Source organism: Callorhinus ursinus, unplaced genomic scaffold (genome assembly GCF_003265705.2).
Source record: "Callorhinus ursinus isolate GAN/ISIS: 27379988/994484 unplaced genomic scaffold, GSC_fseal_2.0 scaffold3, whole genome shotgun sequence".
Classification (NCBI taxonomy): domain Eukaryota; kingdom Metazoa; phylum Chordata; class Mammalia; order Carnivora; family Otariidae; genus Callorhinus; species Callorhinus ursinus.
This window is the reverse complement of record NW_027397065.1, coordinates 44,930,098-44,954,886: the sequence shown is the minus strand read 5'-3', so window position 1 is coordinate 44,954,886 and position 24,789 is coordinate 44,930,098. Positions and strand designations below refer to the sequence as shown.

The window sequence follows — 24,789 nt, the reverse complement described above, 5'->3', positions numbered from 1 at the left end:
CTGGGATGGAGCCCCGCATCGGGCTCCCTCTCCCTCTGCCCCTCCCCCCAGCTTGTGCACTCTCTCTCTTCTCTCTCTCTCATGAATAAATAAAAAATCTTAAAAAAATAAATTTCTGAGCTAGTCAAAATCCTTCAAATATGTATTTCTTCTGTGATCAAAAAAACATTTTTTTTTTCTTTACAGGGCAAAGAATGGGCCATGGCACCACTCACAGATCCCCAAGACTGTGAGGCGTGAGCCAGAAGCCAATTCCAGGCACTGGGAATCCCAGTGCCCGAAGTCCTTGATGTTCCCCTTCCTGAGGTCACTAGCAGGCCTAACAATGGCCAAAAGGCAAAGCACAGGGAGAGGGCAGGAGCTAATCTGAGAAGCGGGATTTGGGGAAAGAAGCTTCTCACCCATCAGAAAACCGAGAGCAGAGGGCGCCTGGGTGGCTCAGATGGTTAAGCGTCTGCCTTCGACTCAGGTCATGATCCCAGGGTCCTGGGATCGAGTCCCACATCGGGCTCCCTGCTCCTTGGGAGCCTGCTTCTCCCTCTGCCTCTCTCTCTGTCTGTCTCTCATGAATAAATAAAATCTTTAAAAAAAAAAAAAAAAGAAAAGAAAACTGAGAGCAGAAACTAAAGCTCAAAAGAACAGAATAGCAGATTCTTGTGACCAAAAAGCCATGCTCTCCACCTCCATGCCCTCCCCCAAGGACAGTGCAATCGCCCACCCTTGCAGTCCAGACAGCGGCCACATGGCGGTGGCTGCTGGAGGCCAGGACAGAGACCTTCTGGGGGAAGGCAACAGCTGGGAGCAGATGTCAGGGAGCTGTGGGGAAGTGCTGTGTTCCCGAGCTGCTTGCTGTGCAAAACGAGTGCAAAATGAGCGACCGGGGGGGGGGGGGGCAGGGCGCGTATCTTGGCAGGAGCCTTATGGGCATATGGTAACACCCGGCCTCCCACAGCAGCATCCTGCCACGGGCCACGTTGCAGGGTCCGAGCTGGGCTCGACCAGGGGCCTCAGCCAGCACTGTTTTCCAGAGGCAGCAACAGTCCCGAGGCGCTCCAGCCCACTCACGGGGCGGTGCCTCCGTCAGCCAAGCTGCATGGACTAGACACGGGAGGCATCGGCAACTGCTCCCCATGTCCCATCCGTCTTCTCTCCTATGCATCTCCCGTCAGCTTCAATCCAGCACTCCTGCCACCTCTGCTCCAGGCTCCTGTCGTCTGTCCTCTGGGAAGCACGTCAGCCTTCTGACTAGCACGTCCACGCACCCAGTCTCAGCCCCTCGGACCAGTGACTCATACCGTGGCTGGAGTGACCCTCCCATTTTTTTAAACCAGTATTTTAAAGTTGAAGTATCATATGCATATAAAAGTGTGAATCATGAATATACAACTAGATGAATAATCATGAAGTGAACACACCTATGTAATCCCTACCCAGGGCACGAAAGAAGATGAATGGCCCCAGAAGCATCTGGGAGTCCCTCCCAGCCACTACACCCTGCTCCTGCCTAAAAGGTAGCCCAAAGAGCAATCCTCATAAATGGCAAAGTGGTTCATGTCACCATGCCCCAACACTACCCCTTTCCCAAGGAATTCTCCAGCCTCATCTCATAGCTCCTCGGGCCCCAGGGAGCTCCCTATCAGCAGGTCCTTGGACCAGTTAAACTCTCTCCTCTCCCGCCCCTCACAGCCTGCTAACTCCTACTTATCCCTCAGCTCTCAGCTTAAATGCCACCTCCTCAGGGAAGCCTTCCTAGACTTCCTAGAGTAGCTCAAGTCCCCCTGTAACTCTTTTTCTGAGAACCCTGAACGTTTCCTTCACAGCATTGATCCCTGGTGTAACTACACATATTGGGGTCTCTTGCCCAGCAGAATGTTGAGCCTGTGATGCAGAGCCAGTGTCTGCTTTGCTCACCACTGCCCAGTAGGGAGTAGAAGCTCCTATATACCTAGAGAGAATAGAAGAGGGAGGTTACAAAACTGCACCACCACCTCCCCAGGGTGGTCCCATCACCAACCTAGCAAGCGGTAGAGCTGAGATCTGGACCGTGAATGCCCCCAACACAGGGTGGTGTCTCATTCAGCTTGGGAGACCCCAGGGCCTAAACCAGGAGTTGGCACACAGGGTGGTAAAGAGTTTGGAGTCAGACCTGGGTTGAAATCCTAGCTCTTCCGACTCCTATGTTGCAGCCCTAAGTCCCCAGACCTCAGAACGTGACTGTATTTGGAGACAGGGACTTTAATGAGGCAATTATGTTCAAATGAAGCCGTGAAGGCGGGCCCTCATCCAACCCGACTGGTGTCGTGAGAAGAGGAAATCTGGATGCAGAGGCATCGAGGCACAAAGGAAGGACTGACAGAAGACACGGGAGACAGTGGCCACCTGTGAGCCAGAAGAAACCAACCGTACGGACAGCCCAGTCTTGGCTTTCTAGCCTCCGGCACGGTGGGAAGACAGCTTTCTGCTGTTTAAGCTTCTGGTCGGCGGGTCAGTGGGACTCAGTTAGGGCCTCCCGAACTGACCGGCGCACTCTCTGCCTCCTCTCCTCGGTTCTGCCCTGTTGCTCTTCTCCCTTCCCCCCTCCTCTCTCGCGACTAGCCCTTCCCTCCCTTTTCTGCAGGGCCAGTTTCCATCCCGCCCCTGCCTCAGATAAGAAAAACGGGAGCGCAGCAGCTTCACATCGCTGGAGAACCAAAGCTGATGCTCTCGGCTCTACCCAACCATGACACTGCCCCATGTCCCAGGGACCCTCCCAGAGCTGGGGCCAAACTTACAGGGTCAGCCGGGACCCCAGAGGGGCCCCTGAGCATGCCTAAGAAAAGCAATCCTAGGAGGAAAATAAGCAAGTCGTCTGCCCCACTTGAGGGGTCACCCTCAGAACACATAGGAGGGCTCTGGAAGGCATCAAGGCCTGAGCCCTGCCAGGGAAACTGTGTGTCTCTGCTGTGGGAAATTCTGCAAGAAGAGTGGGAGCCATCCGAGCACAGACAGGCCAGACGAAGAGGCTGCAGGGAGGTGACACTCTTCCCACACCTCCCTTGACCTGCCTTCGAATTAGCATCCCCCATTTGACTTCCCGATGAGTGGAAAGTACAATTCGGTGGGACAAGTACTATGATGAGAGAAGTACCAGGGTACCAGACTCAGGCTTGGGGGGGCGGTCAGAGAGGGCTTCTCGGGGAAAGTGGCCTCTAGGAGGAGATGTGAGGATGAATAGGAGCTGGCCATGCAAAAGGGGAAAAGAAGGTCCTAGGCAGAAGACAAAGCATTTGCCAAGACTAAGAGAAGCACAGGAACCGGACAGAGGTTCACTGGGGCCAGAAGGGAGGTAGTGGTCTGGCATAAAACAGGCCAACCCTGAAGGAAATCCTCTGTAATTTGGGGGCCTCCTGGGGAGTCAATTTCTCCATGCTCACCGGTCTCACGCTCTGTGTGCTCCCTGCATTTACCAGAATGCAGGGAAGGCGGTCCGCTCCAGCCTCAGAGTCCCATCTTCATAGCCTCTGTCACTCCCTATTGCCAGTGGCCTTGAAAGCTAGTCCAGGGCTGCCGAGAATCCACTTACCTGGGAGAGGATGCAGTTTGGGGCCGGGGGAACTGGCCGGCTTGGAGGAGGCCTCCTGGATGACTCCTTCCTCTCTACTTGGGACCCGGGCCCTGGGGAGCTCCTAGCAGCCCTGCTGAGGTGCATTGGCAATGGCGCAGGTGGGGAGCCACCGTGCAGATAGTCTGGAGGGGGCCGAGGAGGAGGCTGGGAGGGCTTCCGCAGGGTTTCAGGGGTGTTGGTCACCTGTATGCATAAGACCAGGAATGCCTGAGAAACAGGAATCCTCAATATGCTGCAAAACTCAGGGGTGCCCTTGCACGTCCCACTGAGATGGCCAGAGGCCAAAGGGAGGACGTGCTGACCTGCCAAACCCCGAGGTACCCAGAGGTCAGGTACAATCTTTAGAGTCATGAGGGGATGTCAGAACCAACAGAATCTCTCTCAAGCCAAGAAAGTGCCTTTTATCACCAATCCTACAGGCCCACAGAAGCTCTTAGGAAAATCCAGCAGGGTCCTGGGGAACAAAGGAAAAGCAGCGAAGTGCAACGGTGCAAAGCCCTTACCTTTCGCTTGCCCTGGGGCGTCTGTAACTTAAACGTTGGGTTGGAGTGGCCAGTTCCACTGTTCTGAGACACCCTGAAGGGACAACTAGTAACAAGAATGGGGGAGAAGGATGAGGGGGAATGTTCATCAAGGGTCAGAGCCTGAGTTCCCTCTGGCTCAGCACGGCCAGCAAGCAGCTAAATCCCCCCCCACCCAAGTCTCTGGACAAAGTGGGATTAGCTCCCCTGAACCCCGGCTCCCTTCGTGTGGAGACACTGTATGGCCGGTGGAGAACTCTCAAGGAAAGAGAGCTGCCCTTACAAAACAGAGTTTTCCTTAGCACCTTCCCTTCACCCTTTTGAGAACCTTCTCCCTCAAGGAGACACAAGGATGTCACCAGCTATCCACCAAGTCCCTTCAGGCATAGACCCAGGTAGGCTTGGGATTTAAAATGCTCTTCAGAACAAGCATAATTTAATAGGGGACTCAGATATCACACAGCCCCAGGATCCAAAGGAATGAATCACTGGGGGGGAAAAAAAAAAGCCTTTGTCTTGAGTGGATGTCCAGACACCCCTATGACTGACTGAAGCTGGTTAGTCCATCTGGGTTGCCTCAGTTCCCTGTGCTTTGAAATGGAAATCCAGACGATTACAAAGAGGATGGCAAATAGATTTCATTTTGTATTCCAACCTGAATTGGTCAGAGGCATTCTGCTGAGGATTCTGAAGTGACCACCAGCAGAGAGTACTTACATAAGACCAACTAGTAATGTTGGCCATGGTGGTGAAGCGAGGCAGAAAGGAAGATGGTGGCATGGATGGCTCACTTGCCTGCTCTGAATTAGACCACTACCACCAGGTTTTTGTTTTTGTTTTTTACCATGTTCTGCTTACAGAAAGCTTTATGACCCATAAATGGACCCAAGTCCTTCATGGCACCCCACCATACCTGAACTGTTGCCTCAGTTGGGAAGGGAGGGCTAAGGGCTTGAGTTGGCCCAGTTTGTTGTTCTGTTTACAGCAGTAGTAGATCAGCATAAGGACCGCCAGCGCAAACATGGCCGTAAACACTCCGGCTATCACAGGACCAACACCTTCCAGAAACAGAACCCAAGTGAGAAATTCAGAAGCTGTTTGGGCCACAGCAGTGGAGTTCAAACACTGTATTCCTGATTCTTCTTCAGACACTTGATTTACATTTAATTTGTGTTATTTATTTTAACTTAAGAAGTATAATGAAACACACACATTAGGTACCACTGGGAAACCACTAATATTAGCTTAAACAGTCAGGTCAATTTGCTTTGTGCAGACCTCACAATGAAGCTTCTCCAGCCACTTCTGTTTAATTGAAGAGGCCCTTTTGAGACAAGGAGCTCAAGTTTTATTATTACTTACCGCTAGTTTTCAGCCCAATTATGATTTTTCTGGACACAAAGCAACCAACCCAAAGTGCTGGGAGGCTGAGACTGATCTAAGACTAGAAGTCTCACAAATAATCCACAATTTCATATTTGGTTTCATCAAAGCTGCCTCAGTGTTCTCACAAACTACAAATTTAAATGTACAAAATATATATATCCCAGTGACACACTACTTTTATCTGTTTTATATATTGGGGTTTCTTCTCTAAAAGATTTCATTCAAATAAAAGTACTTTGCTCTTAAAAAAAAAAAAAGAAAAAAAGCTTGGAAACCAAAGGGCTAGAATTTCCGTGATTTACACTAAAAACTGTAAATTTTTCCACACGTCTGTTCTCCATCTTAAGCTTTGCTCATCCAAGGGATCCGAACCACTATAATGTGCCCCAGGTTCATGATTCCTTTTATGTGGCTGAGAAGGACTGGTCACCACCCACTGTCCAAAAGTAGATGAGATTATTCAATAACCCATGATCTCTCTTAATCTCTCCCTCACCCAAGGAGTGTCATCGTCCTCAGTAGAAATGATAAGAGAAAAAGCAACTGAGATAAGCCCCACACCAGCCCAGCAGCCTCAGCCGCTCTCCCGCTTAGCTCCCCCCTCTCCCCTTTTGTTCCCTCATCTACAAAATCAGGATAATGGAGCGGACTCACTCTTTGTCTACACCATGTCACCCAGCCCTCCTCACAAAAGTGGGCAGAGCCCCTGAGCAGGCCAGACACTTACCGTCAGGGGGCATGGGCCCACTGTCGATGCTGCCCCCCTGGCCAGGTGTGTTGCAGAAGGGTGGGGCCCAGCCCCGGAAGCAGTGACAGTTCTGGTTGTTGTTGCAGACCTGGAGCAAGGGAAGGGCATGGGGGTCAGCACCCCGGAGGGCTGCGGTCCCCCACGGGGCCTGTCCCCATGGATATCAGTGCAGAGGAGCCCCAGGACCCCGGGCACACGCACCCCATGGCCATTGCACTTCTTCCCGCAGCCTTCCGTTTCAAAGAAGGAGGTGTTCCTGCACTGCCCCTCGAAGCAAATCTGTAGCGAGGAAACCAAACTGTCAGTCCAACGGAAGGGACACTGGGTAGCCATCAAGAGGCTGGGGTTTTACACTTAGAACATACAGGACTCAGAAATGCAACTCTGTTCAGGTATTTATTATAGTGAAAAACTAAAAATGGCCTAAAAAGCCAGGACAGGATGATAGTTAACTAAATTCTGCTATTCCTTTTGTGACCAGGGAGAAAATAACAAACGCTATATTATTTAAACATTATATTAATATAATAAATATGTTATTACATTCTATATTAATGTGTTGGTTATATGTTAGTTACTTCGCTATATATTAACATGCACTAATTTTAATATTATCCTTAAAAATAATGATGGTGACAGCAGTCAACTCTGCACCAGGTCCTACACCAAGCGCTTCACATGTTTTTTGTAATTTTGTTCTCGTTAACTCTGAGATAGGTGCCCTTATTTTCCCCAGGCTTCTGGACTAGAGTCTAGTCCATTTCATAAATCATATAATAATTTATGATGAGGACAAAAGTGATAATGGCTAGCCCCTCTAAGTGGTTTACAGGGATCCTCTCATTGAATCCTTATGGCAATTCTATGGGGTGGGTCATGCTATTGCTAACATGCTTTATAAAGGAAGCCACCGAGGCTCGGGAGGCTGCAAAGATGGGATTGGAGCCCAGGCACCTTCCCTCCAGAGCTCACATTTGTCAGTCACTCCCCTCTCCCCTGAGTGAGGCAGGGACTCACATGGTTGTAGCCACACTTGGTCCCGGTCATCACCAGGCCTGGGTCCAGCATGTCACCCTCCTCCTCAGGACCACGGTAGACATGGGTGCCCCGGCACCGGATCTGCCGCCCATTCAAGATGATGGTGGTGTCGATGGGCACTGCGTTGGACTCCAGCGGCCGGGCCTCAGAACTCTGACACTGGATCTTCCCACACTTGGCATCTCTGAGCCAGAGAGAGAGAGAGAGAGAGAGAGAGAGAGAGAGAAGGAGGTGGAATCAGAGGCAAAGGAAGAGCTGGGGCACAGAAGAGCCTCGGTCTTTCTCGACCTGGGGAGCAGGTTCGGACGGGAGAGGGGCCAGGGAGCCTGTGTGTGCTCTAGGGATCCAACAGGAGAGATCTCATGTGAAACTGGACTTGGAACAGGAAATAAGATCCTTGTCCCCAGCTAGATCTAGGCCAGAGAACAGGCCTGAGGAAGTCCTCTTTACTGCGAGGACAACTGCCTGACCTGTGCCCTCGTATGCTTCAGCCGCTCCCCCATGCACCCAGGGGCTGCAGCCAGAAGCCTGGGGTCAGCCCCAATGCCCCATTTGCCCTTGCTCCTGGGTTCAAGTGATTTTTGAGCTCTGTCAATCTTCCCTCGTATACATTAACCCTAAATCACATCACCACCCTTCTTTACTTGGACACCAAGAGTCAGATCTCCCTGCTTCCTGTCTTGCCCCCACTGGTCTGATTTCCAAACTCCTCTCAGCCAAAGTCCAAACTGGCCTAGGCATGCCTTCATGGCTTTTCATGATCTGGTCCCTGCTCAGCCATCCAGGCTCATTTCTCAGCAGCTCCCCATTGACTGTACCCCAACATCATACTTTAACTACATCAAACTGTTTTCAGCTCCTCCTGCCACCAGTTTTTCTCTACTCATCTATCTACTTTCCCATGTACCCACACCATTTTCCGTCCTGCTCAACTAGATAATTTCTCCACATCTCAGTGTAGACCTAACTTCCCTTGGGACATCACCTTGACCTACTAAGACCAGGTTGGGTGGCTCTCACCACAGTTCTGGTATCACATGGTATTGTTAACTAAAAGTTCCATGTACTCAGCATCATGTCTGGCATACAGCAAGCGCTCAACAGATAGTAGATAGGTGGGTGGGTGGATGGGAGGATGAATAGATGGATGGATGGGTGGATGGCTGGTTGAAATGAACGAACGAAATGAATGAATGAATGAATGAGTGACAGGCTATTCAGGTGAGGGTATAATTAGCATCCCACAGAAATGACCCAAGAGAGCTGATTCCCTCCCCAGCTGTAAGGTCCCAGAAGGAAGTGTGGCAGCTTTCTAGGAAGCATTGCCATCCACACCCACCCTTTGACTTCCCGAGACTGAATGGTACATTGTCTAACAACGGGCCTGAAATAGGTGACTGACTCTGACAATTTATTTAAAGGCCCAGGCTGCTGAGCTGGGCGGGAGTGAGGACAGAGCAGAAACTGCCCTGTCACACTTCATCTTACGGGGTTAGCCCTACGGTCATCACCTCATGTTGCACTTCTTGTGTTCCCCATTCATGTCCTTCCCACAGTTTCCAAAGGTGTCCCCTGCCACATTCACCTTCTCGAAGCAGAGATCAGGAGCAGGCCGGGCTCCTGGGTGGGCAAGAAACATTTATCAGCACACTAGCCAACTTTAGGAAAGGTCAGAAGCTCCCGAAGTGCAAAGCAAGCCCTTGGTAAAGTCATGAGGTTAAGAACGTTTTTGGGGGAAGGAATGGCCAGCTTTTTCTTCCTGTACCCCCATCAGGTTATTCCACCCCCAACTTCTCATCAAGACCTACTCACAGAAAAAGCTTTTATATCAGTTCTTTATACCTTATTGAGGTATTCTATCTACGGGTGGTTTGTGTGCTCAGCCTTTGCTGTAATGAAAAAGTCGTGTCCCATTTCAGATTTTAAAATAGGTAATACATGCACAAAATGTTAAGGAAATAAAGTATGTCTTTATTTTTCTAAGTAGCCATTCCAGTTCCTACTTCCTCACAACCTGGAGAAGCAATCACAACTAACAATGTATCTTCAAAAAGTAACTGTATCTCTCTATCTTGTAGATACAATTCTTGTGTATCTTCTAGAGATAATCTAATAAAGAATGGCAGCAATTCTATTTGCTGTTCTGCATCTTGCATTATTCACTTAATTTATTGTAGGAGATAGTTTTATTCAGTACATACAGAGTTGCCTCCTTTTTTTATTCGGCTGCAGAGGGGTCCACGACATGGGTGTACCAGGATTAATTTAATCGGTCCCTACTTAAGGACATCTAGGTTGCTATTGCTCTATCACTAACACTGCTACAGTATCCTTATCAATCTGTCTTCACATACATGTGTAAATAGAAGAGTAGGGTACACTCCTAAGTAGTGGAATGGACAGGTCATGAGAAGCTCACATGAATTTTGATATCTTCAAATCGCTTTCCATACCGGTTGTACCTATATGTTTCCCCACATTCTCCACACTACATTATTTCCACCCTTATTGTGACAGCTATGGTATTATAATTGTTATTACATTGACTTCGCAGTCTTTGCCAGTCTGATATATGAGAAATCCCATCTCATAGTAGTTCTAATGTGCTTCCACTTAATGAGTGAGGTTAAAGATCCGTTCACAGCTGAGGGTCATCTGCATTTCGTTTTCTGTCTCCATGCTCTACCCATTTTTCTGTTGGATTACTCTTACCGTTTGCCCACTGTGAGGATTTAAAGCATCAAGGAACTGGGAAGAATACTGCTCACTGTGTTTCTCTGAAGGTCTACTCTGAGTCAAGGGGGAGTAGAAAGGTAGAATCTAGAGATGCCATTTGGAAGCCAAGGGTCTAAGCTATGCCAAGGGCCTGCAGGGGGAGGTTGGCTTGGAAACGGTGGGGCAGGAGGAGGGCCACTCTGTAGGAGAGTCCTTACCAGGCCCCCACAGCTGTTGGCACTGCTCCTGGTAGGTGAGGCACATGCCATTGTAGCAGTAGGCCTGGCCACCCTCACAGGGGGTGCCGTCCATCTGGTAGAAGTTGGTGGGGCAATGGGGAGACTTGCCCGTGCAGAATTCTGGAAGGTCGCACTGCCGTGCCTGCTCACGGCACAGGGTCCCAGGGGCCAGCAGCTGAACCGAGAGAAGAAGAGGGAAAAAAGAGTCAATCTCCCGCATGCCCTCAACCCTACCAGCAAAGGTCTCGTGGAATAGAGTTTCCCATTTCCAGTATTCGGGGGACTGCTATTTTGCATGGCCTCATTAGCTTAAATCATCATTAGCCTTCTAATATGAATAATGACTTAGAGGTTTTTAAGGTGTTTTCACAAATGCTAACTCATTTCCTCTTCTTAGCCATTTTAAGAAGTAGGTAAGAATAATATTTATGCAACAATTTACAGTTTACTAAGTGCTTTAGTAATAATGGCTACTTTTACAGAGCTCCCACTTAATGCCTGGTACAAATATTACCTCATTTACTTCTCATGGGAGTCCTAGGTAATATATAATTATCCCTATTTTACAGATGATGAAACCTGAGGCAGAAGGGGTTAAGCAAGGTATCGAAAGTCTGCTGGTCAGTAAGTGGCTGAAGAGCCAGGCCCACTAATACATACACACAAATGTCCATGCACATACGCACACACACACTATTCACACAGCACCCCTGAATTTACAAAGCACTTGAGCAATAATATATCCCCATTACTGAGCCAAGCACTGGGCTAAGTTACACTTACTGATCCCATGTGAGCCTCACAATATCCGTGAGGCAGATGCTGTTATTTGCCTCTTTCTGGAGATAAAAATAACCCGATTAATAGCACAACGGTGGGGAATGGTAAGGACTAAGTTTCCCATTTGAGTCTTCCAGTCTCTCTGGGTGGTCAGTGTTATTAACACTCTTCCCATTTTACAGATAAGGAACCTAGACTCAGATGGTTAGTAGGCTGCCCCAAATCACACTACCAGGGCTTAAACTGAAGGTTTCAGACTCCAAGCCTCATGTCTCTGCACACACTTCTCTCTAGAGGATCCTTTCTGAGACCCAAAGTGAATGGACATTGTCCATGCTTATTCTCAGGCCATGGTCGAAGCCTCAAAGGACCCCACCAGGCACAACCTCCATGGGGAGATGCCAAGTCTACCTTAGAGTGAAACCAGATGGTGAGTTTCTCCAGGCCTGTAAGGAAAGCCACATCTGAGAATGGTGCCATCCCTACTCCCAGGTGACCCCATACCACCTACAAGGCCTTCCCAGGAGAGAAGGCAGAGAATGGGCCCATCTGAGCAGCTTGCTAAAAGCATGGAGCCTCAGTTGCAAGGGTGGGCACTGGCCACGTGTGGAGGAGGAAGACGCAGGATGCATCTCTAACACCAAAGGACACACCTGGAGCCAGCCTGCCTGGGTTCAAATCCCAGCTCCTTAACCAGCAGTGGGGCCTGGAGCAGCTACTTAACCACTCTGGGTTAGCACAGAGTAATAACCTTCTCATGGGATTGTTACAAGGACTGCGTTCAAACAGAGCACTTGAACAGTATCTAGCACATGATGAGCACTTAGCAAGCGGCAGATGGAAGCACAGGTCCACAATTCCTACCAAAACTTTGGGGCCAGATGGGCTTCAGACTTTTCAGATTTCAGAAAGTAGACATTACACATATGTACATACATATGTATGTATATGCATTCATACATTACATATGTATATTATATGACCCCACCCCCAGCAAGGCCTGGGGTTATACTTTATAATCAAACACATTAATTTTTCCGCAACAAAACAGAAATATTCACTTTAAATGTGTCTTTTTATTTTATTTATTATTATTTTTTTTAAATCCTAGAGTTTATTTAGATTAATTCATGAGACAAAGAAATAGAGGCATAGAGATCAAACTGATCAGCCAGGGTCATGTAGCAAAGATCAATCTCGGGTTTGTTCATTGATTTATTTGTGCAACAGATATTTATCTCACCAGGATGGAACAAAAGTTCCATTAATTTGGCCAAGTCTACGTAGAATGGGAACTAGGCAAACAAACGGCAATAACAAGAAACACAACCACAAAACAAAGCCCTGGCTCCTACCTGTTAAGTGTATCTTTTTTAAAAAAGAATATCATTATGTCAATTCAGGTAAGATTTGCCACCAAATGAGTTAAGAAGTTTTTTTCCAGTTTTTAGAATTTTCTGAATTTCAGAATTATAGATAAGAGATTGTAAAGCTATAGTAAGATTAGTAGCAATATCTTCCACATCAATACTAGGACTGTAGGCTCCAGAGGCAGGCAAACGTGGTTCAGCCCCCTTCTGGCTGTGTGGTCTGGGATAAGCCACTTATCCCCGCCGAGCCCCAGTTTACTCCTCTTAAAGTGAGGATGTTAATATACATCTCATGGGACTGTTGTGAGGATTGAATGAGCTAATATATATAAAATTCTCTGCATAGTGCCTGGCATCTAATAAGAAGAAGTCCATTAATATTAGTCAAAATTATGATGATTATTATTATGAACTCCAAATAAAATCAAGCCTACTCTCTCTGGATACTTCTTAAAAAAAAAAAAAAAAAGTCTTCCATAAGACAATATCAGAGAGGGAGACAAACCGTAAGGGACTAAACTCTGGGAAACAAACCGAGGGTTGCTGGAGGGGAGGTGGGTGGCGAGGTGAGGTAAATGGATGATGGGCATCAAGGAGGGCAAGTGATGTAATAAGCACTGGGTGTTTTTTTTTTTTTCTTTATGCAGCTGATGAATCACTGAAATCTACCTCTGAAACTAATAGCACACTGTATGTTAATTAATCGAATTTAAGTGAAATAAAATAAAATTTTAATAAATAAATAAATAAAGTCAGTCTTCCATCTTCCAGGTGGCACAGCCCTCTGGGATGCTTCGAAGCCAGTGGGGCATAATATAGGAAATAGTAAACTCTGAGGGGCCAGTCCAGCTGCATGTTTCTGAAACTTTGCCGCCATCACTTCCCAGGGAGGGAGGCTGAATCCCAGGCATCAGCCCCCAGCAGAGCACTGGGTTGTCAGGTCAGAGCCCTGGGTCTCTGGCGGGGTGGGGTGGGAAAAGGGCCTCTTACCTTACACCGGTGACAGCAGGCGCCGTGGGCACACTCAGCGCCTTCCTTCAGGGTGCAATTTGAAGCATTACAGCACGGGTTCTCACATTCCTGCAGAGGCAGAGGGTATGGCCATGGGCTCCTGGGGCAGGAGAGCAGGGAGACAGGACTCGGGGCGGGGGGGAAGCCCTTCACCCGCCTCCCACACTTTCCTACCCCTGCCCCACAGGCCCCTGGGGTCCAAGCTCCCCAGAAAATCTTTACCAAAAAATTCGCTTTGTAGGTTTATCATGAAGGTCATGTATATTTATCACAGAAAATATATAAAAGCACAATTATCAGTAACATCACAACATAAACACAACTACATGTTGAGGGTGACTATTTACCCAGGCGTCGTCCCTTTCACATATATTGACACATACTTATTTTATAAAATCATAGTATCCACACTGCTTTTTAATTTAATCTAATATGTACATTTCTCCCTGCAACCCCATATTCTTCAAAAACATGATGTTTAGCATAATATTACCCTAGAGAAGAGTTCTGGGATTTGTTTTTCTCAGCCCCAGTAGAACGAGCAGAGACCATGTCTTGTATACTCTGGGCCTTTTACCCCACAAGAAAAGGCCATCAGAAGCAAGGGCCAGGCTGGAATAACTTCTGAGTTCAGAAGTTCTGCTCTCATCATCTGCTGCTCTTCCTCACCCTTCACTGGCCTGGATCTTTCTGGAACAGAAGGTCTTTAGGGGTTCCATGCTCCCTTCTCTTCTTCTTGCCTTATGGGTCCTGACTTGCTGATGTACATACAGCATGAGATTTAAAAAGATGATGAGAGGCCCCTCCCCGCAATGACTCTGAGTGTCCTTATCACACTCCTCCTATATTCATAGGCCTATCCTAAACCATGTCTTGACAATGTGCCAGGCCCCATGCATAGGTCCATCATAGCCTTGTGAAGCACAATTACTCCCACTGCACAGATAGGGAAATGGAGCTCAGCCAAGTCCTATGCTGGTCAAGGCACACACCCAGCAAGTGCTAAAGCTGAATTCAAGCCATGTCTGCCTGGGGCCTGCCCAAGCTTATGAACCATATCCTAACCTCAACTGCCCAGATCTGGTCTGAGAGACACATTGCATGCCCGACTACGATGCCCATCCACTCGTTTCCCCTAAGAGAAGGAAGAGGCCACTTTCCTCCCATTAAGCTCCCACTGTCCTAGGCTCCAGGCAGACCATGCTTCCTCCCACTTCTGGGTGAGGCCTCTCCTCCAGCTGAAATGTGCTTCCTCTCCTTGTGCTTCTCAGTAACTCAGAGCTTCGCCTGCAGATATGGGGTCAGAAGTCACACTCCCACTTGAGTAGGGCAGCCCCTCTCACACTGCAAATGTTCACAGCACGTATCATTGGCCCTCCTAAGCCTTGACCACAGATTGGGCTCAAACGCTTCGGCGATTATTTGGCCACCGTGTGTTTTCCCCAGGAGATAGTATGCTCCACGAGGACAGGAATTGTGTCTATTTTTGCTATCCATCCTATCCCTAGCACCCAACGTAGTGCCCCACACTCAGTAAATGTTTGGTGAACATAGGCCAACTGGCTGAGCCCACTCATGGACTGCTCCTCAACTCCACTAGACCCTCCAGGGTAAGAGGGGACAACTCTATCCTTTCTCTTGGGTCTGGACTGATCTCTCTGAATTCATGGTGGCGGGGGAGGCGGAACCTTTCACTAGTTTCTGTTTTATTATGAAAGTTAGGTGCCGACATTAAAGACAAAGATCAGGGGTGCCTGGGTGGCTCAGTCAGTTGAGCAGCCCACTCTTGATTTTGGCTCAGGTCACGACCTCAGGGTCGTGAGATGGAGCCCTGCGTCGGGCTCTGCACTGAGCATGGAGCCTGCTTAAGACTCTCTCTCTCCCTTTCCCCCTGCTTCTCCCCTGCTCTCTCTCTCTCTCTCCCAAAAACAAAACACAAAAAACAAAAAAGAAACCATAGAGACGGTTGTAAAATCAAAGACTTATACATACCCTCAGTCTCCCCTTCACACAGTTGACTGTTTTGCATATGTCAACGTACATATTTCATCCTTCAGAAAATAGACATGAAACTATCCAGTTCTGCTTTTTGCAGAACAACACACATCTGCCAAAGATGACAGCGCTATGCTGCATGCCCACCACTCATTTTGAAGATCAGAAGGAAGGAAAGAGCTTGAACACAAACAGTTCTGTTCATTCTTCCTGCAGCTGCCCTTTCTAGACCTAACAGCACTTCCTACATCCTCTTTCAATCATCTATTCTCCAGCCTAAATAGCCCAAGCTTGTTATTTTAAGCCTCCTCAAGGCCCAGGTTCAAGTTCATATATCCAGCTGTGTGGCCTCCGGAATAAACTCCGTGCAGCTGGAGGACCAAGGAAGCCATCTGGAACTCCACTGGGGAAGAGATGATGGGTTTTGGTTAGACGAGAAACTCCCAAGGAGAACTCCACCCTGACCTGGACACCAACAGTGGCAACCTCAAACTGAAAGAGTCTGCAAAAATGGTCCATATTGAAGGCTTACTCTCCACATCTGATTTGTGATGGGGTCTTTGATGGCCATGTGTATGTGGGAAATGCCCAAGACTAAGAAGTATTCAGTTGCATTCTCTTTGACTCTAAGATTTGAAACCAGTGCCCATTCTTCCCTTCCTCCTAGCACTACCATGACACCTTACCTCTTCCTCCCCACAGTCACATTCTTCCCCATCTTCCAGGTACCCATTCCCACATCTCCGGCCTCCATAGAGCGTCCTGGTGTCTGGCATATTGGAGAGACACATCCCACCGCCTGACTGCAGATACCTGTCCAGCTCCTTCCTGTTGCATCCATTGAACACTCTTGGAAAGGGATGCCTGGCAGAGAGTTAAGATTGGAGTTAGTTGGGAATCTGAGCATCAAGGAGCCAGAATAGTCTCAATCCTGCTGCCCATGAGGCTGATTCCACCTGGGCTCAGATCCCCACAGTCCCATGCACACACTTTCTGTCCCATTAGAACATCACTGATACATCATCTTACAATTCTTTCTAAGCACCCCATGATGTTCTTTTTTCCCCTCATTGTGCATGGAGGAGGTATTTGAGAATCAGAAGCAGCAATTTTTGCCCTTTGTAGGAAGGGGTGCAATAAATAAAGGGTAATTGAATATGTTAAAATAGGCTTCCTGAGTTTTAGAGCTGAATAAAATACTAGCCAACCCAAACTTTTCCTGAAGCTGATACTAGATGGAGATTTTCTTGGAACAGAAGAGCAGGCCAAAAAAAAAAAAAAAAGAAGCCAAGATCATGGGTTTAATTTCTTCATCGGGCCAGGAATCTTATGACCTCTATTCTAAGGATACAGGCAGCACTCCAAACTCAACCAGCAATTCACAGATGCAGTTTTATCATAAGATTATGAAAAGTCCTGAGTTCTACTATTGGAAAAAAAGAATCAGAAGTCATACATTCTCTAGCAGCAGGTCAGTACCACAATTTAGGTCTATAAAGGAAGAGTTATCTTCTTCCCAATGCTCTAAACCAACTAAAGTTAAACACTGGAGGGTCCCCTAGTTGTTAGGTCTGTCACAAGGAATTTGTGGCCAACAAGTTTTAAGCTACTTTAGTAGTTTATATTTGAGTATAGTTTAAAAACAAAATGGAGTATTACTTAATATAACTCTCAACCGTATGACTATAAATATGCTTTTCAGACTGAGAGAGGGATGGACTTAACTGTGAGCTCTTAGGGATTTGAGCGTGACCCACGGAGTTGTATCCTGCATCCTATTTATGTCACAGCCAAGAAGCGATGAACAAACACTGGACACTGGAACCCCAAGAAAGTTGCATTTCCTCTTAGAGACACTGAAACAGCATTCCCTGAGAAGTATAAGCAGGCTCTAATGGTTTGGGGTAGAGGGAACACAAAGTCCTACCATGATGCCTTCCAAAGAGTGACTCAAGTCTTGGAAGAACCCAATGCTCTCTACTGTATGAGTTCAGATACTAAATATTAAGAGTTTGACAAAGAGTGGTGGCTGTTACCAGAATTCTCTTTCAAAGGCTCTGGTTAAAAAACCCATCACAGATACAGGAAGATGTAGCTGGCTTTTCTTGTTCCTCATGGTAAATGCAACCTGTAAATTCCCTGAGGAGTCACTATGTGGGCATGGATGCTCCCTATCCTTTTCCTTGTTGTGTAGGCTACATCAGAACTTTCAATCAGCACTGACCAAGTTCCCAGGGAACTTAAGGATTGGGGCTGTTCAAAATGGGTTCTCCTCAAAATTTCGTGAAGTGAAAAAGACACACGTGGTCAGGCCAATTTTACAGCTGAAGACCTTAAGACAGAAATTAAGTATATCTAGGGTTCCACCAGCACCAAATTGCCTGCTACAAACCTAGAGCTCCTTGCACACATTTGCTTTCTTGGTTCTCTTCCAATTTCTTTGTTGTCAACCGCATTTCTCTCCAAGGCCCCTGAGAGAGGGTAACAGAGGCTCCTAGGGCCAACGGGGAGGAACACTTGGGTTGTACTATCCTCACACACTCTGCTCTCCTCACCTTGCTGCTTGACTCACCCGGTGGCAGCCGCCATGATGCACCCACCGTCAGCCGCGCTGGCCGAGCAGCAATCCGCAGAATCATGGCTCATGCCGAAGTTGTGGCCCATTTCGTGGGCCATGGTGGCAGCCACGCCAATGGCATTCTCAGAGTGGTCCTGCCCAAGGAGAGAGCTCAGGTCAAGAACACAGCTCTCGGGGCGCCTGGGTGGCTCAGTTGGTTAAGCGACTGCCTTCGGCTCAGGTCATGATCCTGGAGTCCCGGGATCGAGTCCCGCATCGGGCTCCCTGCTCAGCGGGGAGTCTGCTTCTCCCTCTGACCCTCTTCCCTCTCGTGCTCTCTGTCTCTCATTCTCTCTCTCTCTCAAATAAATAAATAAAATCTTTAAAAAAAAAAAAAAGAACACAGCTCTCCCTACTCCCTGTTCCTGTCTTGTCTTAGCCAGGCCTCACAGTGATTCCACCATCAGTGCGCCCACAGACTCGGTGACGAAAGCCTGTGCTTTTAACTGTCATGCTACATCTGTGGATAAATATGGGATAAAGAGGTGGACAGACAAATGGAGAGCAGACCTCCTTGACATCTACTTCACAGGTTAGAAATGAATAATCAAAACAGTCCCACAAAACTACAGAGAATTTCAAAAGAAGACAATAATTTCCTAACCATGACTTTGAGACAAGCTCTTGTTTCATAATGATATGCATAATAACATAAAACCGAGGATAAAAAATACTTTCTTATCTCTATTATCTTACTATTCTCCAGCCCTTGGTTTGAGAGATGAGAGAGATCTAGTGACATCACTAGATGTAATGTAATCACTCCCAGGATTCTCCTGAGCTTGAAAATTGGGGATAAAAAACAATAATTGAAAATTTACCTCTAGATACCTCCATCTCTTAGAACTTAATGACTTCATTTTATTTATTTATTTATTTTTAAAGATATTTATTTATTTATTTATTTATTTATTTATTTGACACAGAGAGACACAGCCAGAGAGGGAACAGAAGCAGGGGGAGTGGGAGAGGGAGAAGCAGGCTTCCCGCTGAGCAGAGCCCAATGCAGGGCTCGATCCCAGGACCCTGAGATCATGACCTGAGCTGAAGGCAGATGCTTAATGACTGAGCCACCCAGGGGCCCCTTAATGACTTCATTTTAAACAATTGCCTGACTTGATGTCAAGGTTTTTTTCCCCTGCAATAATAAGCATAATCCACCCCCCCCCAAATGACCTCCTGTCCCGTGAGGCAGTTTTCTGCCTTCTGCAACATCAACATACTGGTTGAGACTCACCATATTGACTCCTCCAGACTGGTACACAGAGCACATGGCCATGAGGGGGGCCAGCCCGATGGTGGTGCCGTGGAAAGACATGCCCCTGCAGGAAGGAACAAGAGAAGGTCATTCAGATGGCAGTTGGGAAGGCTGTTCCACTGTGCCTGGGAACAGGTGGCCATCATGGAGTTCCTTGGCCCTGCTGACATTCCTAGATCCTTCCCAAGGAGAGAGACCCTGGTGTTCTAGGCCAACTGGACAACTTCCAGGTCACCACACCTCTCACTTCCTCTCACCTACTCTCTCACTGCTCCAGAGAAATAGAAAGGGCAAAAGGTCACTTTTTCCCACAGTATGCCCAGAGCCCCATTCCCTGGAAGGAAATGGGCAGGGCTCATAAAGCAGCATCCCATTCCTGCTGCAGAGGAAAAGGTCAGAGAGGGAGGGGCTGAGGGGAGAGTGGACCATGATGATGCTGAAGTGACTCATGACCATTTCTGTCAGCTGCCAGGGGCCCGTGCCATACCCCCGGCTCTGTGGTATGCGTGGCGGGGCAGGGTGGGGGGATCGGGCAGCAGCTGTGGGGGCTGATGCTTCATTTCCACATCACTTTGGGGCCAAGGAAACAGATGTGTCCCATCAGGAGCCTCACAAAGTGCAGCTGGGTGCAAAGATGAGCTGTTGCTGCTTTTGTTTTGCAACTGTGATGCAAACCTGCCAACAGCCAGCTACATTCCCCCAGTTCAATCCATCCCTCTCTCAGCTGTATCCATCCAGGGCAGAGGAGAGGGGACGACTCAAACTCAGTATTCTCCTGCACGCCACAAACATGGGATTTATTGAAAGGATCTACATGGAAATGCATTATGCAGTGCTTTCAGAGCTCCCTGTTTGTCTTCTCATCTAGACCACAAGACCTTTGAGAGCCAAGATGGCCTTATTTCTTTGGGGGTCACCAGAACTTAGCATAGAATCTGACACATAGAGGGCACTTAATAAGTGTTTGCTGAATTGAAGGCAGATTCTTCTTCAGAGGAACAATCTGCAAGAAAACACATAAAATAAATGCAAATCTCTAGGAAGCCCCACAGGTCATTTTATAAACTTAGACATGGCCCTGGGGAAGTCTTACTGGACACCTGGATTCAAGGTCTTGCCCAAAGCAGGACACCAGGCTTCCAAAGTTCAGGCAAAACCCCAAAATTTCCTAGGTGAATGTACCATTGTGAAATAACCATAGCCCAGATTTTTGGTACAGTTATTTCCCCACTTCTATTAAAGATTTTTTTTTTTTAATTTGACAGAGAGAGAGAGAGAGAGAGAGCACAAGCACAGGGAGCAGCAGGCAAGAGGGACAGGGAGAAGCAGACTCCCCACTGAGCAGGGAGCCCGATGCGGGGCTCGATCCCAGGACCCTGGGATCAGGGCCTGAGCTGAAGGCAGATGCTTAACCAGCTGAGCCACCCAGGCGCCCCTCCCCATTTCCTTTAAAGAGTGAACAAATGTTTAACTGATCGTTGATTCAGAGAGATTTTTTTAGGGAACAAAAGGAAAATGGTTTTACTATGTATGTGCCTTTCGTTATAACTGTCTCAGAATACCTTTGGAAGTCAACACTAAAAACACCAAATATTCACCCCCCACCTCCAGGGGACTTCAGGTACCACCATGACCCCCAACACTATCTATTTTTTTCTCTCCAGGATTGAAGAAATTCCGGCCCAACTCCCCCCACCCCCGATGTCTCCCTCCCAGCCAACACACACGGTTCCTGCACTATCTGCCACTCAAACCAGTTCAGGCGCTCAGCGCTGAGCCCCTGGGGACAAAGTGAAGGGCAAGCTAAGTAAGCTGCTGCTTTGGGAGATGAGCACGCGTACTACAACGTGGCACCATGAAGACCAAAATGAGCCCCTTAGAAAGTCTGAAGTGACAGTCAGTCACTTCCCACATACACACCCAACTGTTTCAGATGTTCAACGGAATATGTATAAGTCTAAGTTTCTCATCTAGATTGTCAGCACTGCTTGGGGTTGACTGAGAGTCTATGACTCTCAGGGTTTTAATACTTTCCTGGGCGTCTTGGGGGCAGAGCACATGCCTGAGACATAAGGGATTATCTGGACCAGAGAGGCAGGATGGCTGGTACCACCAACACTGAGCCCTGGGGGGAAAAGGGCAGAGAGTGCACACACTGCAGGCGGGGGCTGTGCAGCCAGGCCCAGGGAAACACACATGCACAAAGGCCACGTACGTGATTAACTGTGCGTTGTCATGGTTCTTCTGGGTGAGCAGCTTGCGCCTCCAACTGAGAAATGACCAGAGAGTAGAGTAGGGGTTCTCCGAGACTTCACACATATTCCCGTGTGTCCAGACTTCCAAGCCCACGAGGGCAATCCGGATGTTCAAGGATCGGTAAAACTGAAAGCGCACACAGGAGAGCCACTGCATCGTCTGTCAACACCACCCGACGTTTAGATGCAGATACCGGATTGCTCTGCGGCACATGCCTCCCAGGGCAGGGAGGCAACAGGGGCTGCGAGTCACGTTTTTCAGGAGGAAGCAGTGAGGTCCTGAGAAAGATGCGCAATGTTCTGGAGGCAGAGCTGGGGTCATTCAGCTTAGAGGAAAGAAGCCTGAGCCAGGACAGGACACAGACTTGCTTCCGCAAGTGGACAAGGCTCTCGTATGCAGACAGCATCAGTGCTGTTTCTAAACTGCTCCCTAAGTGGGGCGTGACCAATAAGTACAACAGACTGAAAGACCCGTTTCATTTTAAAATAGGAAAAAAAAAAAACCACCCTTGTAACTAAAGTTAGTTAGAAGTAAGCTCAGAGCAAAGCTTTGCGGTTGTCTGTGATAAGTACCCTGGGCCCAGCTGTCCGGGACAGTCCTCTCTCCCAATTCCTTACATGGTACTTTTCTTTTTTATACATGTCTAAAAAGTTCTCTTATACAAAATTCCTCTTGTATGTTGAGGTATAATTTACATACCATAAAATCCACCCATTTGGGGTGTACAGCTCAATATCTTTCGTAAATTTACCAAGATGTAAAATGATCACCCCAATCCAACTGGAGAGTATTTTCATCATACCAAGAAGGTCCCTCATGTCCATTTACAGTCTTTTCCCATCTTCACCCCCAGACCCAGGCGATCACTAATCTACTTTCTGCCTCTACAGATTTAACTTTTCTAGACGTTTCCTCTAACCAGAATTACATAATATGTGGTCTTTGTGTCTGGCTTCTTTCACTTAGCATGTTTCTGAGATTCATCCATCTCATGGCCTATACATCAGTTTGTCACACTTTTTATTGCTAAATAGTATTTCGCAGTATGGATACGCCAAATTGTAAATGGATGCATTATTGTGTGAGGTCTCCCACTCATTTTGGAAGTAAATGGGTATAAATGATATACAAGTAGACAGATACGCTTATTCTCAAAAGTTCCCTTTCCCACCACTGGAGGTGTTCAGGCTTTGTCACGAATGTCACAGACAGGTGGCCAGCACGAGGCTGCAAAGGTCCCAGATCCCCTCTAGAGTTCTGTCCAGAGATCCTAAAATTCTATAAATGAGGCCTCTCAGGTTCCTTCAGACTAGAGCTACACCTGACCTTTGTGAAGTGGTATCTTTCATCTCATACACACATAAACAGGAAGAGGGTTTTCTTTAAAGCTAAGTACCACTGGAAGGCACAGGTTGAAGGGATTCTTTGACCGGCCTACGCTAGAGATTACTGAGGTAGTGACTCTGAAAACAAAACTGCACGTAAACCCAGGTCACATGCGCAGAAGATACCATCTTAATCCAAAATTGGCAGGTACTGCAGCAGCTAACAACAACAATCGTAACATCAATGTTTATGGAGCACATTCTATGTCCCAAGCACGGAAGCTTAGAAAAGTTCAGTAACTTGCCTAAAGTCTCAGCAGGAAGACGGTGGAGCCAGGATTAAGGCCCAGATGATCAGATCAGATCTCAGAGCCACTCAAGACTCTCACTGCTTCAGTGCTGGCATATTTACACATCCAGAGAATCATCTTGCCCCCAAGAAGTTGCGGTCTCAGATGGGCTCCAGATTCGGTGAAAAAACAGTTGATTGCAAAGGAACTTTTGATTTTCCCATTTTGTGCCAGGTCAATCATTACAGAAAATAAAGGGTTTGGATTCCAATTTAACTTGCTTCATGTGGGAGCTTTTAAGGACTTAAACTTGGCTTTTTCACAGTTAAGGAAAAATATTTTTGGATTGGATTCATGATTCAGCAAATTAGTGCAGTTCATTCAGTTTTAGTTCAACAACAGTTCAGTTCAAGTAGCTGGGTCAGCAAGCCTCAGAAAAGTGCCTTCCTTCGCCCCAGCCACAGTGACTAAAATCAGAAGAAAACCAAGACCGCTCGCCAGAAGGGACCAGCGAAGCAAGGCTAGGGGCTTCGCATAAGGGCTGAGGCGTAATGTCGCCTCTCTTCCACTTTTCGTCAGCACCCTTGGTTCTACCACGCAGACCAGCTGGAGAGTTCACAAAGGGGAGACCCAGCCAAGCTTCCCACCTGCTGGGTCTCCAGAACAATAGACATCATGTGGGTGAGAACAGGGCCTGCCTCCTGTATATCCCCCAGGAAATGAGCTTTTCTTGTTTTCCCAGATGTTGAGTGTTTGGGATGTAGGATCATTTAAATGTTATTGTTGAGTGAACTGAGAGCTAGAGAGAGGGCTGAGCTGTGTCCCTGGAGGCCTTCCTTCCAGGAAATGCTCATGACTTTCACCTGTTACCAGCGTTTCCCGAGCCATCTAGGGCAAAACAAAAACATAGACTACAGACTCTTCCCGCCTGATGACTTCAGAACACTACCAAATTTGCTTATAAATCCCTAAAAAAATATTTAATGTCTCTTCTTTATCTTCTAATGTTTAGAAAAAAATAATTTCCCCTTTAGACCTGGGATCCATGAATCCCTAACAGGCCCAGAGGTAAGCTGCAGAAGTGCTGTGAGTGCCCTGAAATTGTACGATAAATATTTTCAGATTCTCAAAGAGACCTGTGACCTTAAACATATTAAAATCTATTTTTAAAAACTATTTACTACTAGGCTATCAAGAGAGTACTGTAATTTAAGGTTATCTATTCTACTGCATTTTGCAGTGTAACAAACACTCTGTTTCATATAAAGAGGGTATTTCCAAGTCCCAGACCAGGCTGTTCTAGTAAGATTCAAGAATTTGGGTATTTCCTAAGGGCATGTTTTAAAAGGGCCTGATCTAGGAAAGTTAACCATTCACATGGTCTTTGTAAGAGATAAATAATTTTAGAACCATTTTATAGATGAAGGCTACACAGATTGGCCCAAAACAAACCACTCAACTTTTAGGTTCTGTACCTTTCCCATGCTGACCTACCTCAATTCTCCCCCAAGTCAGGAAACTGGGCTTTATACCCGGAGGGAACCTTAGAGAACCTCAAAGCATTCTTAAACTGGGCTCTTCCACGTCCTAGGTTCCCTGGCAGCCATTTGCAGGGGTGCGGGGAAGGAACAGGAGG

At 47.4% G+C, this 24,789-nt stretch overlaps 1 protein-coding gene across 3 annotated transcripts in view; it reads right to left on the bottom strand.

The window, feature by feature from the left end:
- ADAM19 (ADAM metallopeptidase domain 19) overlaps positions 1-24,789 on the bottom strand; it is an 81,057-nt gene that overhangs the window by 5,660 nt on the left and 50,608 nt on the right. For all 3 annotated transcript variants that reach the window (XM_025867140.2, XM_025867141.2, XM_025867143.2), the window contains 13 exons: positions 21,498-21,664; positions 19,262-19,346; positions 17,980-18,119; positions 16,094-16,271; positions 13,392-13,481; positions 10,231-10,426; positions 8,809-8,917; positions 7,277-7,481; positions 6,461-6,538; positions 6,239-6,347; positions 5,039-5,183; positions 4,108-4,192; positions 3,563-3,787 (listed from right to left, as the gene is read on the bottom strand). In XM_025867140.2, the coding sequence (XP_025722925.1) occupies positions 3,563-3,787; positions 4,108-4,192; positions 5,039-5,183; positions 6,239-6,347; positions 6,461-6,538; positions 7,277-7,481; positions 8,809-8,917; positions 10,231-10,426; positions 13,392-13,481; positions 16,094-16,271; positions 17,980-18,119; positions 19,262-19,346; positions 21,498-21,664 (1,812 nt within the window). The remainder of the gene's footprint in view (positions 1-3,562; positions 3,788-4,107; positions 4,193-5,038; positions 5,184-6,238; positions 6,348-6,460; positions 6,539-7,276; positions 7,482-8,808; positions 8,918-10,230; positions 10,427-13,391; positions 13,482-16,093; positions 16,272-17,979; positions 18,120-19,261; positions 19,347-21,497; positions 21,665-24,789) is intronic.